This window comes from Rhea americana, unplaced genomic scaffold (assembly GCF_003343005.1).
Source record: "Rhea americana isolate MKP2758 unplaced genomic scaffold, rheAme1 scaffold_118, whole genome shotgun sequence".
Lineage (NCBI taxonomy): Eukaryota > Metazoa > Chordata > Aves > Rheiformes > Rheidae > Rhea > Rhea americana.
Genome location: NW_028185239.1, coordinates 452644 through 468695, shown reverse-complemented (window position 1 = coordinate 468695; position 16052 = coordinate 452644). Strand labels below are relative to the sequence as shown.

The 16052-nt window shown below is 39.5% G+C and overlaps 1 protein-coding gene across 3 annotated transcripts in view; it reads left to right on the top strand.

Moving 5' to 3' along the window:
- BBX (BBX high mobility group box domain containing) overlaps positions 1 to 16052 on the top strand; it is a 142141-nt gene that overhangs the window by 86853 nt on the left and 39236 nt on the right. For all 3 annotated transcript variants that reach the window (XM_085319133.1, XM_085319114.1, XM_085319123.1), the window contains 4 exons: positions 2146 to 2344; positions 8460 to 8527; positions 12902 to 12982; positions 14379 to 14459. In XM_085319133.1, coding sequence (XP_085175259.1) covers positions 2146 to 2344; positions 8460 to 8527; positions 12902 to 12982; positions 14379 to 14459 — 429 coding nt within the window. The remainder of the gene's footprint in view (positions 1 to 2145; positions 2345 to 8459; positions 8528 to 12901; positions 12983 to 14378; positions 14460 to 16052) is intronic.

Sequence of the window (16052 nt, the reverse complement as noted above, 5' to 3'; positions counted from 1 at the left end):
ATTTAGCTCAAGTGCTGAAATGTTGAAAGGAGTTTGAAGGAACCGAGGAGTTGTCTTCCATATATTTCCTCCCTCCGCTTTGGAGAGTGTAGTTAATGTTAAGTTCCTGGCTTTGCAGAGGAAAAATTCCATTAATACACCACCTCACTTGAACTGCTCTTGTAGGAAAGTGATTAAAAGCTTATCACCGCCCAGTCTTACAAATGGCATGCATTATGGTTCTCATTTGATGGGCAGCCTGCTGGATTGTCAAATTAATCCATAGAATAATTCAATTATTCAAAGCAGCAGCGCTGATAGGAAGAGCTTATGTACTGCTGGAGATCCTGGGCTTTTAACTCTGTGGGCTGGAAGCATGATTCATGAGTGGGCTGTTGCTTTAACAATGGAAGGCAAAGCTGTTTCTTTGTGCGTTTCCTTTGCACCTCTTCCCTTATGCCCTCCCCTTCCMTTCCCTCCGTGAAGCTATTTTTGTGGAGTGCACTCACTGGTTAAACGAACTCCCAAACAAAACAGAGGAAAAGGGGGGAGGTGAGAGGTGTCACAGTCCTTAGTTTGCCAATTTTAATACATATGCCCTATTCAGAAAATACTGTGAGTAGATGGGTCAGCAGTGCCTACAGATTTTTCATTATTTATAGCCAGTTCTATAAATACAGGGCTTCGCACAGCAGGTTCATGCAGTGCTGTACTTCATGTAAAATGAATCATTTTTAGCTTTGCTGCAGTCTGGAAGTAGAAAGTGACAGCTGATAGATTAAGATGGAAATGAAAGTAAAAGAGATACAGCTGTGTGGTTGATCCTGCCATGAGGCATGCTAGTACTTCCCAGTCAGAGGAGTACTGATGTGGGAAAATGCTTCAGTAACTCTATTAGAGGACAAGATTTGCAGACTGCTGGATTCTTTGGTTCCCAAGGGTTTTATTCTTCCTCTTATGTGTGTTTTTCTGCATGTGTATGAAATGTATGTGCTTTTGTATAACATTACTGGGACTGATGGCAGCTGGGAGCATGTGTAATCACTCCCTGCCCTGTGCTTCAGGATAAAACGGCCAATTTGGTCATTTGCATCTGCCAAAAACCACCTAATGAGCAAGAAGTTATCCAGCTGCTTCTCCCAGCTGTGAGCAGGCATCCTTCCCCAGGAGCCTCCTACAGAAATGAGTGCTCTAAATCTGAATCAGTTGTTGGGCAAACATTTGCAGCTGGAGCACTTGGCATCTTCCTTTGAATCTTCTGTTTGGTACCTTGCAGAGAAACAAATCCAAAATACTGAAATGCACTCTTTTTTATTGCTACTAATGATCAAAGATCTTTTTTGTCCGGTCAGCAAGGTACTTGGAAAATGTCACTGCCTGGCTTTGAGGAAAAAAGTAGATCCCCTCTTCCCACTACTAAACTGTGTAGAATCCACAGTGTTTTTCCCCTCTATGTAGTCTGGCTTAGGTTGTTTTGCTGCCTCATGCAGATAATGTACCACACAACTTAAGATGTGTGCTGTGTGTGCTCAAGGCCAAAGAAAGTTTTAAATGATCACAGTTCATTTTAATGCTGCCATGCAGCATGATAAATTTTGGAAGGAAGTGACTCTCGGAAGTCACTGAAAATGAGATGCTACTGGTAGCTGTTTATTTTCTAAGGAATATGCCTGGTTGGGAAAGAGTATAACTCAGATATTCTGAAATGTAGAATTATTAGAGAATATTGAATGCAGGATAAGGAGCRTCCTGCTACATTTATTGCCAAGTGAATGTTTTCAGAAATGAGAATGCAAACAAAGATTGTACCTGCAAAGGAATTTAAATAGCTGTCTGCTTTGGCTGTTAGACACAGAGCACTATACAAGCACTGAGACGCAGTTTGCAGGATCAGGACTTAAGCCTGCTGTGGGTGATAAACCCTCTGGAGAGGAAAGAAACCGTACTGTTTTAAATACAGCTTATCTTTTTTTTTTTTTTTTTTCTTCATGTTAGGTTGTGTTGCTGGTCAGACTGTTAATGTATGATTAAAACACTGTTAGAAAATCCCAAATTTTAAAGATCAGATACTGAATTAAACCCTCTCACAAATAGTGCTCTCCATTGCCCTATAGGTAGTATAATGTCCTGACTGGCATGACTGATAATTTTCCTTCTCTTTTCTAGTACAAGGATGCATTCATGAAGGCAAATCCAGGGTACAAGTGGTGCCCTACAACAAACAAACCAGTTAAAACACAGACATCCACTGTTACAAACAGGAAAAAGCTATGGGCCTTTTCTTCAGACTCTGCAAAAGATTTACCGAGCCCCAGGAAAGTGGCAAAAAGCGAAGAAATGCCACAGCTTAACTTCGGAATGGCAGGTGAGATTTCCAGCCTTGTTTCTCACACAGAGTATCCTTGTTTTTTTTTGGAGGATGTCGCTTTGAGATAAAATTACAATACTAATTTTCATAGAATGAATCATTGAATCATAGAATCAGTAAGGTTGGAAGGGACCTCTGGAGATCATCTAGTCCAACCGCCCTGCTCAGCAGGGTCACCTAGAGCATGTTAGACAGGGTTGCATCCAGGTGGGCCTTGAAGATCTCCAGAGAAGGAGACTCCACAAGCTCTCTGGGCAGCCTGTGCCAGTGCTCCGTCACTCTCACAGGGAAGAAATTCCCCCTCACATTAAGGCGGAACTTCCTGTGCTTCAATTTCTGCCCATTGCCTCTTGTCCTGTTGCATGGGACAACTGAAAAGAGTTTGTCCCCATCCCCTTGACATCCCCCCTTCAGGTACTTACACACGTTGATAAGATCCCCCTCAGTCTTCTCTTCCCCAGGCTAAACAGGCCCAGCTCTCACAGCTGTTCCTCCTAGGGCAGATGCTTGAGCCCTCTGGTCATCCTTGTAGCCCTACACTGGCCTCTCTGCAGTACCTCCATGTCTCTCTTGTCCTGGGGAGCCCAGAACTGGATGCAGTATTCAAGATGAGGCCTCCCCAGGGCTGAGTAGAGGGGCAGGATCACCTCCCTTGACCTGCTGGCAACASTCTTCCTGATGCACCTAAGGAAACCATTGGCCTTCTTGGCCACAAGGGCACATTGCTGGCTCATGGTCAACTTGTCATCCACCAGCACTCCCAGGTCCTTCTCTGCAGAGGTGATCTCCAACAGGTCAGCTGCCAGCTTGTGCTGGTGCATGGGGTTATTTCTGCCTAGGTGCAGGACCCTGCACTTGCCCTTGTTGAACCTCAGGAGGTTCCTCTCCGCCCAATTCTCCAGCCTGTCCAGGTGTCTCTGAATGGCAGCACAGTCTTCTGGAGTATCAGCCACTCCTCCCAGCTTGGTATCATCAGCAAACTTGCTGAGGAGACACTCTGACCTCTCATCCAGGTCGTTGATGAAGAAGTTGAACAGGATGGGACCCAGTACTGAGCCCTGGGGGACRCCACTAGCCACAGGCCTCCAGCTAGACTCCACGCCACTGATGACAACTCTTTTCTTTATTGCAGATGATAATAGAGTGTAAATACCTTTAATGTCCCCAAGTTAAGTTGCTAAGACTATTCTTAAACCTATATATAACAGCTGTACAACATTTTGTACAGTTTTCTCAGTGCTGTTTTCTCAGGGTTGTGTTTAAGTACATGATTGCTTTTTAGAATTGGGTCCAGGTATGTGGCATCTTTTAAAATGCAGCTGTTTGGGGTCCAGATTTGATTTGTTTTTAGCTGAGACTTACCTGCTGTTAGAACTAGACATCTTCATTTTCTAGTCAAAGAAGGATAATGCTGACAGAGTGCATTCTTTTTCATGAAGCATTGTACTGTGTTTAGCAACTTGCTGCATGCATAATATTTGTGGATGTCTATATAGTTGACATGTTAATGTTCCTGTAGATGAACATACCTATGGAGTTGACTTTTTATATTTAAATCAAAATAAGTGTAATTTTACTTTCTCTAAAAATCTACTATTTTGCTCATTGTTGGAGAAGGGGTTCCAACTTAATTTTTTTTTTTAAACAAGAATCAATGTAGGTGGAGAGCCTGTACTTGGTGAAAGGTAGATGATTTCTCACTTTCACTGATATAACACAAATAGCAAACTGTCATAGTCATGACCTTGAAATACAGTCATTAATGTGCTTAAATATAGGCAGCTTAAAAAACTAAGATGCAGAGTGGAAATTAATTTTCTTTTCCCTCCCTGCTCTGTTCTTTCTTTTACTCTTTTTTGTTTCTCTTTTTATAAATGTTGATGTATTTCAAACTTTGTATCCTACCTAGCTTATGGCAAGTATGTGACRGATAAAACTTAGTGGCCTAAAGAGTTCCTGAGACAGAAGAGTTTTCTAGAGAGTGGAAAATGTTTTTATGGAGCAAGTGTAAAAGGATAAAAAGGATTGTGTACGCTTTTTGCCAGTTTAGCGGTATGAAAATTCATGTAATGAAATTCCTTCTGGGCATGAAGGAACTGTGAAATGTAATTCAAAATGAAGGCTTTCATGCTACCTAGTTACGATATGTAGCAAACCTGTTCTGAAAATCACAAGTCTTTTCATCCCATTCTGCTTTTTCTATCAGAGAAGTAACTTTTATGCTGTTTAAAGGTGTCTTGATGTGATGCAAGGAGCAAACAGTAGGTCTTGTTCTACCTGGGTGCCATCGCCAGCTCTCCTGTGGCACTACCCAGCTGTAGACTACCCTGTTATGGAGAGATCTTTGTTTAACGCCTGTAAGAGCGGAGGACAGATACCTGAAAGCAAGCTCTCATCAGGTTCCACTTGAATATTTTATCACTCTTAATTTCTAACCCATTACTTTATCTATAGAGCCATCCATTGCAGAAGGAGGCCCTGTTTGTGTTACATAAGAGCTTTTTACTACAGACCAAATCAGTGAGTACAGTAACGCACAGGAAGTCCCCCTCTAATCCTTATGCCAATGAAGTTTGGCTGTTTCATAAGTATGACAGCAGCCCATAAAACAACGACAACTCCTGATAGAGAAGTTAGCAGCATCTGGATCATGATGAGCTTTCTTATACTGGTGTGCAGGATTTGCAATATTCTTATATTTCAGGATCAGAAGAAAACCATCTGAGTCAGAAAAGCTTTTTATTCATGAAAATAGGGGAAGTGGGGGAAGATGCCTCATAGAACAGCTAATATCTTGACAGAGATGCAGCTTTTGAATTTAAAAAAAGCTTAGTTCTGAACCCAGACAAAACTTAGTTGAAACTAGTGCCAGCTGGCTTTCTTTCTGCTCAGCTCTTCCTCATATCTTACATTCCTCTGGTGTAAAAATTGCTATGATGCCAGCCAGCCAGCTGACTTTCTGGCCAGTCTAATACTAACAAAAGATGATGTTCCCGAATAGTTCAATGATCGTAAGTTCAGTTAGTATTAAAAGCAGTTGAAAAAGTCACAGATCACGTCCTAGTCAACATATCCAATATGTGTACTATTTTCTCTTTACTCTTGGTTTACCTGTAAACAACTTTAAAATAACACTCAGAATTCTAAGTTATTCACACCAGTAAGTTCTTAGTGCCTTAAGAGAAACATAATTGTGCTTAGAAGACACCATAAACATATGGCAGTCTTGGAATAYGTACATGTTGTCTTTCCTTATATTATCTTATTTTGTAATTTGAAACCTTAGTAGGAAGAATTTTGTCTTTTATCAAGATCAGGCATTGAAGAACAAGCCCTCTGCTACAGCTGCAACATAAGTGTTCTTGAGTTGTTTAAGTACCAAATTAAACTTTTACTTTCCTCTAAGCTGTCATTTTTTCTCCTCTTGATCTTTATTTTTAAATAAATGGTTTAAGTGTCTATTGAAGCTTCACTTACTTTAAAAAAGAAAAAAGATCCTAGCATTATCTTGTAATTAAAAGCTACTCATTTGAAGAAGAGAAAATGGGAAACCTTTTTAGCAAAGATGACACTTAGAAGCAGGGGAAGAATTTTAGAGTTATAAGCTGAGTGTTTTCTATCTAGTTGGCAAAAAAACTGAAGAGAATGACCTGAAGATAACTAGTTGATCGCAAGAGGGCTACAAGCCATCAATGTCATAGGGGCATAAGAAAGTGCTATACTGCAGTGTCAGGTGAAGTATTTCCAGGAACCATAGAGAAGAATTAATGCCACTGAACAGAGGTGTGAGCTTCTCTGGAGTGCCTGCTGACTTCATGTGCAAGTCAGAGGAGCTCCACCTGGAATAACTGGCAAGGAGAGCTACAGAGGTGGTTAGGACAACAGGAGGAAGATATGCGTGCCAGTATCAGAAGATTTTAATTTGTTTAGGCTAGTAAAYACAGTGAAAGAATAGGATGACTCCTGTGAATACAGTAGAGGGGAGATACCATTTAAGAATAGTCATTCGAGTTTAAAGGTATGGGCATCATCAGTACTCATGTGTACCACTTGGCCMTGAGTGAATTTAAGCTGAAAGTTAGAAAAAAGCTCTTCATGCTTAGAAGATTCAGGTTATGCAGCTGTCTTCCAGTGAGAATAGAAAAAGTAGAAAGCAACCAGCCAACTCCTAAATGTTTCATATGGAGCTCATATGGCGTAAGTTTATGATGGGCCAAGAAGCCTCTTCCAATCTCATTTCTCCAAGTGAACTGCCTATTCAGTTATTCTCCTTCAAGGTACATGTTCATTTTTTCAATTGCTGACTTCTGCTTTTTTGAAAGACAGAACTGCTASTAATCAAGCACTTTGGTAAAAGTGCTTTTTGGACAGGATCACCTCACTTGTGAATTGTGCTTAGTTATTTTCTGATCCTCCTCATGTTCTATCTCTGTTTCTTTAGTCACTTCTTGTTACTAGATCGTACACTGCTGTTAGTGCATTGTCTCTTTGTGGAAGCTTAATACCTTTTCTTCCCTTTTTATAAAATAAGAAATAAAAAAATCCACACTTCTAACTGTTCATTATAGTAAAGGAAAAAATAATTCTAACTGAACATTGATTTTGAAGCCCAATGCTATCTAAGGAGTGTTCTTAACCCAGTGAGCCATTCTCCTGTCCTTGAGTTAGTGGATGACCTTCATTTATTCGCATCACTTTTTTCTGCCTCATTTTAGTACTCTTTTTTAAAAGGGTATTTAAAAAACTTACCCTGTGAATGTCAGTGTGGGATGCTGAGTGAGGGAGAACCTTTAGCAGCATCAGTGTTGAATTCAACAGTGCCAATGAGTGTTTCCATGAAGGGGAACTTGATCATCCATAGCAGTAAATTATTGGGAAGTTTATGGGTATGGTTTTGGCCCATATCAGCTGACACTCTCCCCAGAAATTCCTAGACATGATTCATGAGTTGAAATGTGACAGGGAAATTCCTAGTAGGCATTTTGGATGTATTTATTCTGTTAAAGAGGGTAAAAAAAAATAAACAAATGGAAAAGGGTAATTTGGCCAGTTGGCTTCCATTTCAGAGAATGGTCCTGGGCAAGTGTAATTTATTATTGTTGAGATAGTTTCTATATGTAGTTCAGTGAATGGAGATGTGGAAGGTGGAAAAAATGAGTGCAGGTTTTTAATGAGACCTGGCAAAGTCACTTGTCTTTTTGTACCTGGGTGTCTTCAGCAAAAGAGCAAGGATAACGCTTCCCTTTCTCTCTTACTGCGCTTGCTGTGTGAGACATTTGAGCTGCAGGTTGTCTCGATCTCTGTACACTGCACAAGGAACAGCCAAGTATTTTGAGATGTCTGGAAAAGCCACTCCATGAGTGATGTCATGTCAGTGTTCATTTCTTTCACTTTTCGTTGTTACTTACAGAGCTCCAGAGGTATGGGAAGGCTGACGGCTAGAAGCCATCAGAATCAAATGATTGGAGAAAGAATGTTTATATCTCCATTTTACTTTCTTCAAGTATTATCATACTGGCAGGGCAATAGGAAGGCAGGCAGATTGCCKGGCCCATGCCTGTGCTGTCCTGGCATAGTGGAGAAAGCACTTCATGCTTCAGAGCTGGCAGGCTTCACAACTAAACGCAACTCTAACTTAAAGCTAAATGAAAATAGAAAATTTGTTTCAGAGTTTGATCGCGTCATTTTCTTCCATCCCTTTACTTGTTCAGTGGCTAAAGGAGGGGACTGCTCCCTTGGTAGAAGCATCTGTTGAATTACAAACATTTGTAGTACTAGAGCATCTTCATTGTGTGTATTTATGTATGAGATCATCACAGTTGCTGTTTTAAAGATACMCATCTCTGTAGTACATAAAACCTTTGGCAGTAAAATTGTAAATCCACACAATGGGGTGTTAAGCACACAAATCCAATTAAATCCTTCAAACAGCTTTGAAAGCCTCTCCCAGAGGGTGCAGAAATGGTTATTTGCGATTCTCTTGAATTGGCTTTTATGGCAGCTTGCTTAGAGTATCTGTGAGAAGTAGCCTTTTGGGGGTTTAACACTGCAAATGATAGGTTCTTGCAGCAAGCAAATGAATCGACTGAAGACTTGGTTTTACTCTTAACAGATCCTACACAAATGGGAGGCCTGAGTATGCTGCTTTTAGCAGGGGAACATGCCCTGACTGCACAAGAGGTAAGGAACTATCTTTCCTCCCTCACTGCAAGCCCTCAGTTACCAAGAGCCTTGAAAAGAAATACTTGACARGCTGGAAATGAAATTTAATATGCATCTTAGGTAACCTCAGGTGTTGCCCAGGTGTGAGCCTCATATTCCAACCATATATGTAGATACTGGACCTGGTTTTGACATCGCTTCAGTATTAACTTCAGTGACTGATTAATGTATGCTCAAGCCATGCACATCACTCAGAAGAGTTGGAATACAGTGACTGTTAAAAACAAGTGGTTTGCAAACACAGTCACTCTGTGGTTCTCTTGAAGTCTGACCCTCTGCGTCAAAGAAACAAGCTATGTAATCTGCTTTCACCAAAAATGTAAAGCAAAGTAACTGTAATATATATGCAGCCTGAACAAATCTGGTTGATGGATCTGTTGGCTGTACCAAGTATCATGGTGGACCAGAAATTAGCCCTTAGTGAGTTACCATATTTTAATAGTCCTGCTGGTGAGGCAGTAAGCACTGGAATTTAGCACTCTTGAGAGACACCTAAGTGTCACAGGTGCACATAGGAGATGGTGTGATAGGCTACCTTGAAAAGCTCAAGAATTTGCGGTAGAATTTGGTAAGATTCTTTCCTCTGCAATGGACAATTTGAAATTGTGTTTTATTAGAGTTGGTACTGACATTGTGGAGAATATTGGTGCCTTTGGTGTACTAAGGTAACTAACTATTGAAGCATTATCAGTGAAGATGTTCGAAAGCTTGGATAAGCATAGGTCTTGAAACTCTTATTATTTTTTAAAATGCTAATATTAAGTAGTGGAGCACTAGTATAGTTTATTAAGCACTTCAGAGAAGATGAGGAAAACAATACGTATGTAACAGTTTTGCTAATCGCAAATGAATTTATTCAACACTCACTGATTTTGTTAAGTGTATGTTAAATGGATGAATGGGGACTTTTCAAGCCAGGTGTTACATACAGTTGTCAGAAATGCACCTGTCAAGTGCTAATGTGAGCGTGCATCAGCTCAAGAAGGGAAAAGAGGCACAACAGCAATATTTACAGAATGACTTTGGGGTTTCAGTCTCCATTTCTATATGCTGCTGGTTACATTCCTGTCCTGGTAACTTCAACAGACTGCAGAGTTTTTCTTCTAGTAACAGTGTTGATACGTGGTTGCTTTCCAAAGGATAGCTTGAGTTACTACACAGGTAGGCAGGAAAAGTTTAAAAAAAAAAAAATCCTTAGTACCAGTAAAGAAATAATTTAGTTACACAGCTAATTTTCGCTTGGCATTTGAGTACTGCTATCAGTTATGCAAAATGGTGATGCATACATGAGCGTATGTTGTTAAACCCTTGAACAAAAACAGTTTACATGACTGTTCTTACTATTTTCATTGCACTAGACAAAGCCCGATCCTGTCACTTTATTACAACTGTTTTATTAGAAGACAATCTGAAACCGTATGAGGAATGTTCCTTGCTTTCCAGCTCACCTCCCTGGTTGCTCTCCTTTACCTTGCGGATGATGACTTTTGCTTGCCTTACAGCAACACCTAGTGGCCTCAGTAGGTTACTTCCTAGACAACCCTTTAACAGTACCATAATCCAAAACCCGGCTCTTTAACCAGTATTCCCCTTGTTGCTGCCCTGTTTATCAGGGCCATATTACAATTTACTATCGGCCTGTGAGGAAGGTCAGCATATGTTCTAGGTGGYATCTTTTATCTTTGTTCTTTTTTTGTTCACTTTAAAGTACGTAATGATAGTGAGAGAAAGTGAGGATAGAGAGGCAATGTCCTCCATAATTTCCTTCTCTCTGGGAATGAAAGTATGTCTGGCATGCAGTGCCTTGTTACCCAGGGACTATACRGAGTGGTATTATCTGGGGTGTAAATCAGAAATGAAAGTTCTTTCAGTGTAGCTGAGGATGTGCAGGTAGTAAGAAAGAGAAGAAATCACAAAATGTTGAAGACTCCTGTTACAATGGGAGATGACACGTATGCAGTGGCAATGTCTGTCCATCTGTTCCCTACAATAATTATTTTAACACTTTGGTCAGCTTCTGCTAGACCGAGAAGCATTCTGGAGAGAATGTATTTCCCTCAAGTTGGGAAGGTAGGTAGAAGCAGCTGGATAGAAGAAACAAGTGCAGATCAGTGTTGTTGCCAAGCAAAGGCAACAACATTAACTTTTTAAAATACCAGGAATTGATAYGAAATGTACGATTGTCCTCACCCCAAAAGAGCCTCTGAGTTTGTGGCTTACTACTAGACACCAAAAATCCATCCTTTAAACACAAAGGTATATGAAACAGGGCTACTCTCATTCCATGGCTCGTAGTTCCTCTATCATAACATGAATAAGTTGTGCCTGACCCCCAGCACATGGCTCCAGATGCAGTGAAAAGACACGTCCTCCCTCTGTGCGCCTGTCTGGGAAGTGAATGTGTTTCTAAACTCTAGCATTGCAGAGGCTTAGCCATAATGATCATTCTTGGGAGGGCTGCTTAGCTCAAGCACAGTGTTGCTGGAGCAGTAGAGGTCAACGGCTTCCAAATCAGAGCTGATTTGTGCTGTGCCCGCTGGGGTCTGTGTTCACATGGTCACACAGAACTTCCGAAAGCATGAGTTATATGGGAAGATGAATCCAAATGCTTTCACTCCTGAGAAATTCCCACCAGTGAGGTGGCCAAACACTCAGGGGTGCAAGCAGGGCTCTCCAGTGTTTCACACCAGTGCAGAGGTTTGGACCTTCAGATGCAGGTAACTCAGGGCAGAAGGGTGGGTATGCATCTCTGGTATAACCCATACTGTTGCTGAGTCACAGAAGTTTTGAGCAGATAATACACAAATGTGAAAAAGCAGTAGTAAAAACATTAAATCAATGGAAATTGTAGCACAAACCATTAAAAAGGCAAAAGTAAAGTATGAGAAATGTGCATTCTTTGATCATTGGAACCCATTGTGTTGGTACACTTCTGCAGTGCACCATTAAGGCATCCTGCTCAATGTTTAATAAATATAATGAAGGCATTGATTATGGGAGATACTGTTGTTACTCCGTGGTTGTATGACAAGGAGGAAACAAATTTAACTGTGTACATCAGCAAATTGTCCTGTGGTGTAGTTCTTCTTGGCATGGAAATTGCTGGAAGTAGATCCAGTGTTTTGAGGGGAATATGAGGATCCTGAGCAGCAGATTTCTGAAAGAGAAATACCATTTGCACCGCAGCAGAGCATAACCATCCGGGACAAACAGCAGCAGAAACAGTGGTACAAGCTGTATGTGCTGTAAGCCTGGTTATTCTGTGATGCCTTGTGCTTACAGGGACGAGATGCCGTTGCTAGCTAAATCTCATACTTACATTCACTAATAAATGCTACTGAATTCTGGTAACAAATAAAATAAAAGCCAYGTTTGCATGGAAATATTTTAAATAACCTGAAATTGCATGGAAAATTAAAAATGTTATTGAGAAAAAAATATCCATGCTATTGCTTAACTTTCCTAATTATCTTCCTGAAATCCTACAAAGTCCTTCCTTTCATGTTTCCTGTAAGTTGCCTTACATACCTTATTAGCAGTACCTCATGCTTTACAAGTCACATGTAGATGTTTTACACCCAAATGTGACATTTTATAAATGTATTTCCTATTTGATACAATTCATTTAAGAAGAATGCTTGAATAACGCATTTCTGTCTAATAATAGTATGCCTAAGTTTTGTCTTAATTTGAGTAATACTGTTGCTTTTGCACAGTCATTTCTTTGTATTTTGGTTTCAGAAGTTCTGAGTTTTTCTTGCATTGTTTCTTATAAGCATCCCTAAACCATATATTGGTGTAAATTATTCTAGCACTTTTAGGACTGTAATGCCCTTCACTGCGTATTTTCTTGCTATTAGGTGGTTAGGGATTTTTTTTTTTTTTTGGTAAGTACTTCTGTCACTTATYAATCAACAGTCATCAAATTTGAAAACCTTAGCTTGTAAGTAATTGATTTTCTTCAGAATGAAAGTATAAATTACAGCTACAGCAGTGCTGAGAGCATCACCAATACAAGGTAGATGTATAYGTATTACCAGCTTTGTGTCTTACTGCATAAAACTTTTGCAGAGGTTGGAATAAAAAGCAATCTCTGATATTTTCGTTCTCTTTGCTTTTAGATGAGTGTCAAATAAGTTGAAGTAGAYGCTAAATTATGTTTTCACCTTTTAATTTAATTCGACTTGTCCAGGACTGTGAAACATTAGATTGTCTATCTTTTGTTAAACACTGCTGCTTGTTGCTGATGCCTAGTATTTCGTTTTGCCTGATGTTGTTCTTAGCTTGAAAGAAACCCCATTGAGGTCTTATTCCACACACCCCTTGTTTCAGGTTTCCTCAAGTACTTGCCAGTCTGATGCAACTAATTCTACAGAAGCCTGTCAGAAGTCGTCGTTGTTTCAGTTTGCAGAGGTGAGTTCTTTAAAAGGGATTGCTTCGTCAATTCTGTTTTTTTAAGAAGCATCTGATCTTTAGCTAAAAGAGGAATCAAAACTGTTCAACTAAAATTTGTCATTTTATTTGTGGTTTTTCTGTTTGTTTTGTTTTGTTTATGGTACTGGATCACTTACCAATAGATATRTCAGACTTCAAGTGCAAGAGAGTGTGTTTTGGCACATGATTGAAGCCCTAGCGCAATAGTGGAGTTGTGGTTTAAGCAGTAATTTAGAGATTTGTCATTCCTGCACTTAGCTTTTAGCTAGAATCTTAATAATTAAAGTCTCAACATGCAAATTAGGATGTTGAAGTATTACCACAGTATTATCATAAATGACACTGGAATTGACCAACTTCAAGTATTTCTAAGGTATTTTTGTGTGCTGTCAATTGAGCAATGTAATACTTCATGCAGTTCTTTTTGTTAATAGTCTGTTTCTTGAATTCTACTGGTAAGACAACCAGTAAGATAAATCCCAACTCATTTACTTTTTGAGTTCATTTTACAGTGCCTATGAAGGAAAGCATCAGTTATGTGGTAGTAGGCAGAAATTATGTTGTGTGCTGCAAGTTAGGATCTTGCAAAGAAGCCTCCAGCTTCTCTTTACGCATCAAGCAAGGACTWTGGAGGGTGCCAGGAAACAGGCATGTCTGCACCACTGAAACATGTAGTTTGGAAGTATCTCAGTGATAATTAGTAGTTAGAAATGCAGATTAGCTAGTTGGTCTCATTTCCCAAGGAAATTAAACAGCTCATAGTGAGGCTGCACCTAATCAGTAGGTAGCAGGTACGTGTGTCAATACAAAAGTAATTGGTACCTAAATCTAACATTAATCCGAAGTGTCGTTTGCAACAAAAAACTAACACAAGTTAGACACTGTAAAATGCAATTCSCTCAGTGCCTGAGATACAGTATCTCTTTTTAAAGTATGTGCACGTGTTGTTCCTGTGTCCACACATCTTCCATACTAATCTAGTATCTTCCATACAAAGCAGCAATTTGTACTCTGTCAGCAGCACCATTCTGCAGTGATTTTACTGAAATGTGAARCACAGCATTGTGTTAAGTTTTTGTTGCTGTCCCTCTTTTGACAGTGGGCAAGTGAAAGACCTTTTAAAAAGTCAGCATTTTATATTGAGCWAGGAAAGATTTTCCTTTTGAAAATYGTTTCAAGTACTTGTCACAGATCAACATTTGCTTGTCTTCTGGGAAAGCAGRTGCTGTTCTTTGTATGGACATTCTCAGACTCATTTGAACRGTTTTTAAGTACCAGGAGCCTTTCTGTACAAGGGGTCAGAAATTTAGTATGTTGAAGTTTGATATTGAAACTGAAGAGATAATTAATACAAAAACAATTGTTTTCCTGACAGATCTCTTCAAGCACATCACAGCCAGATGTCCCAGTGGCTGTAAAACAAACTGAGGAGTCTGCATTGTTTCAGTTTGCTGAGGTATAATAGCTAAAATAYGTTGGGGGAGGATGGGAGGAAGCAAGAAGAGTTGTCACTGAATGGCTAAGCGCTCTATCTCATAAAGGTTCCCCTCAGTAGAAAAAAACATCAGTAGAAGTCCTCCTTCATGGCAGACACTGCTTTAATAAAATCCTGATGGAAGTGACCATTGATTTGAAGGACATTGGCCAGCTCTAACAGCTGTAGCATGCACAGAAAGCATCGAACTTGTGAATATTACCTAGCCTTCCATACCAAAGTTCAGCTGCAGACTCTTTTTTCCCAGTAACCTTTTAATTTATATCTAGAATAACAAGTGAAGGACACTCAAATGACATGTTATGCMCTGCCTGTGGAAAAGGCAGCTGCTCTAGAGGCAGGAATCCTTTGAAAAATAAACTTGCAGAGCAAAGAAAGTGTATCACAACAACTACAAGGATATGTAACAGCATCATTAAATAATGACCTATAAAGTCTATAAATTACTCTCAACTATGTAAATTATCCTCCCTCTTCTATGTAATGAAAATTTGGGTTTCTTAGAGATTGCTTTTAAGAATTTTCTGCTATGTGTTYGGAGTGCCTCTATGAATTGTTTTTCCACACATATTCTCTTCTTTCCCATTTGGGGGAGTCTAGTACTGCTTGCAGAGCCACTTACATTGAGGGAATATTCAGGCTATGCTGAATAGCCTGGGATTGGACTTGGTGCTACCCTGGGGAAGGGGRGATGCATTATGGGGTGAAAGACACCCTATTCATTGTTCCTTGTGTTTACAGAAGTTTGACTACAAACAACATGCTTCCTCCWGTTAAATTTCAAACTGATTTTATATTGTGTGTTTTTACCTTGTCAAGGATAGATCTTTATATATCTCTTATGAGGTCCAACTGAGAAATAATAATTTATGGATGCAACGGCTATAAAATACATGATCAGAAACATTCCTGTAAAGGATACAATGGAACTCATAAATGGAATCGTGAAGTTTTCTTCATATGTGCCAACTTTTTTAAAGTTACAAGTTAAATTGGAAAGATTTTTTGAGAAAAATCAATGAAATTTAGCAAAATGAAACCATAGGCTAAAGCCAACCTTTTAAACCAAGTAAAGGATGTAAGCTGTAGAACATTTTATAGAGAATCTTATTGCAAAATCTTGCCTAACTGCATCTTCTAATTTAGTTTTGAAAATCTGAGCCATTGTACAATCTAACTAAACAGCACTCCTAGCTATCTGCAGAGTTGAATGGAGTGTGACCTGCCTTTAGTACAGTATTTTCAAATCACTTTGTAAACTTGACTCAGCCATACCTTCCAAATTTCACAGAACCTCCGATCTGTTCCTCTCCTAAATGAACAAATAAACTGCAAACCCCAAAATTGTTATAAGGATGTGACAGTCTGTTGAACCATGTATTTACTATGGTGAGCCATRTTATTTGGCCCATTGAGTACATGTATGAATCATCCAGAGTTGGGGGAAAGAGGTGCTTACAAAGTTCATTTGAAACTGAAGAGGATAGTTTTAAATTCGATAGTAATCTTCTTTTCCTGTTAAAAATAGTAAAATGTATCTGCATTCAAGAGTAG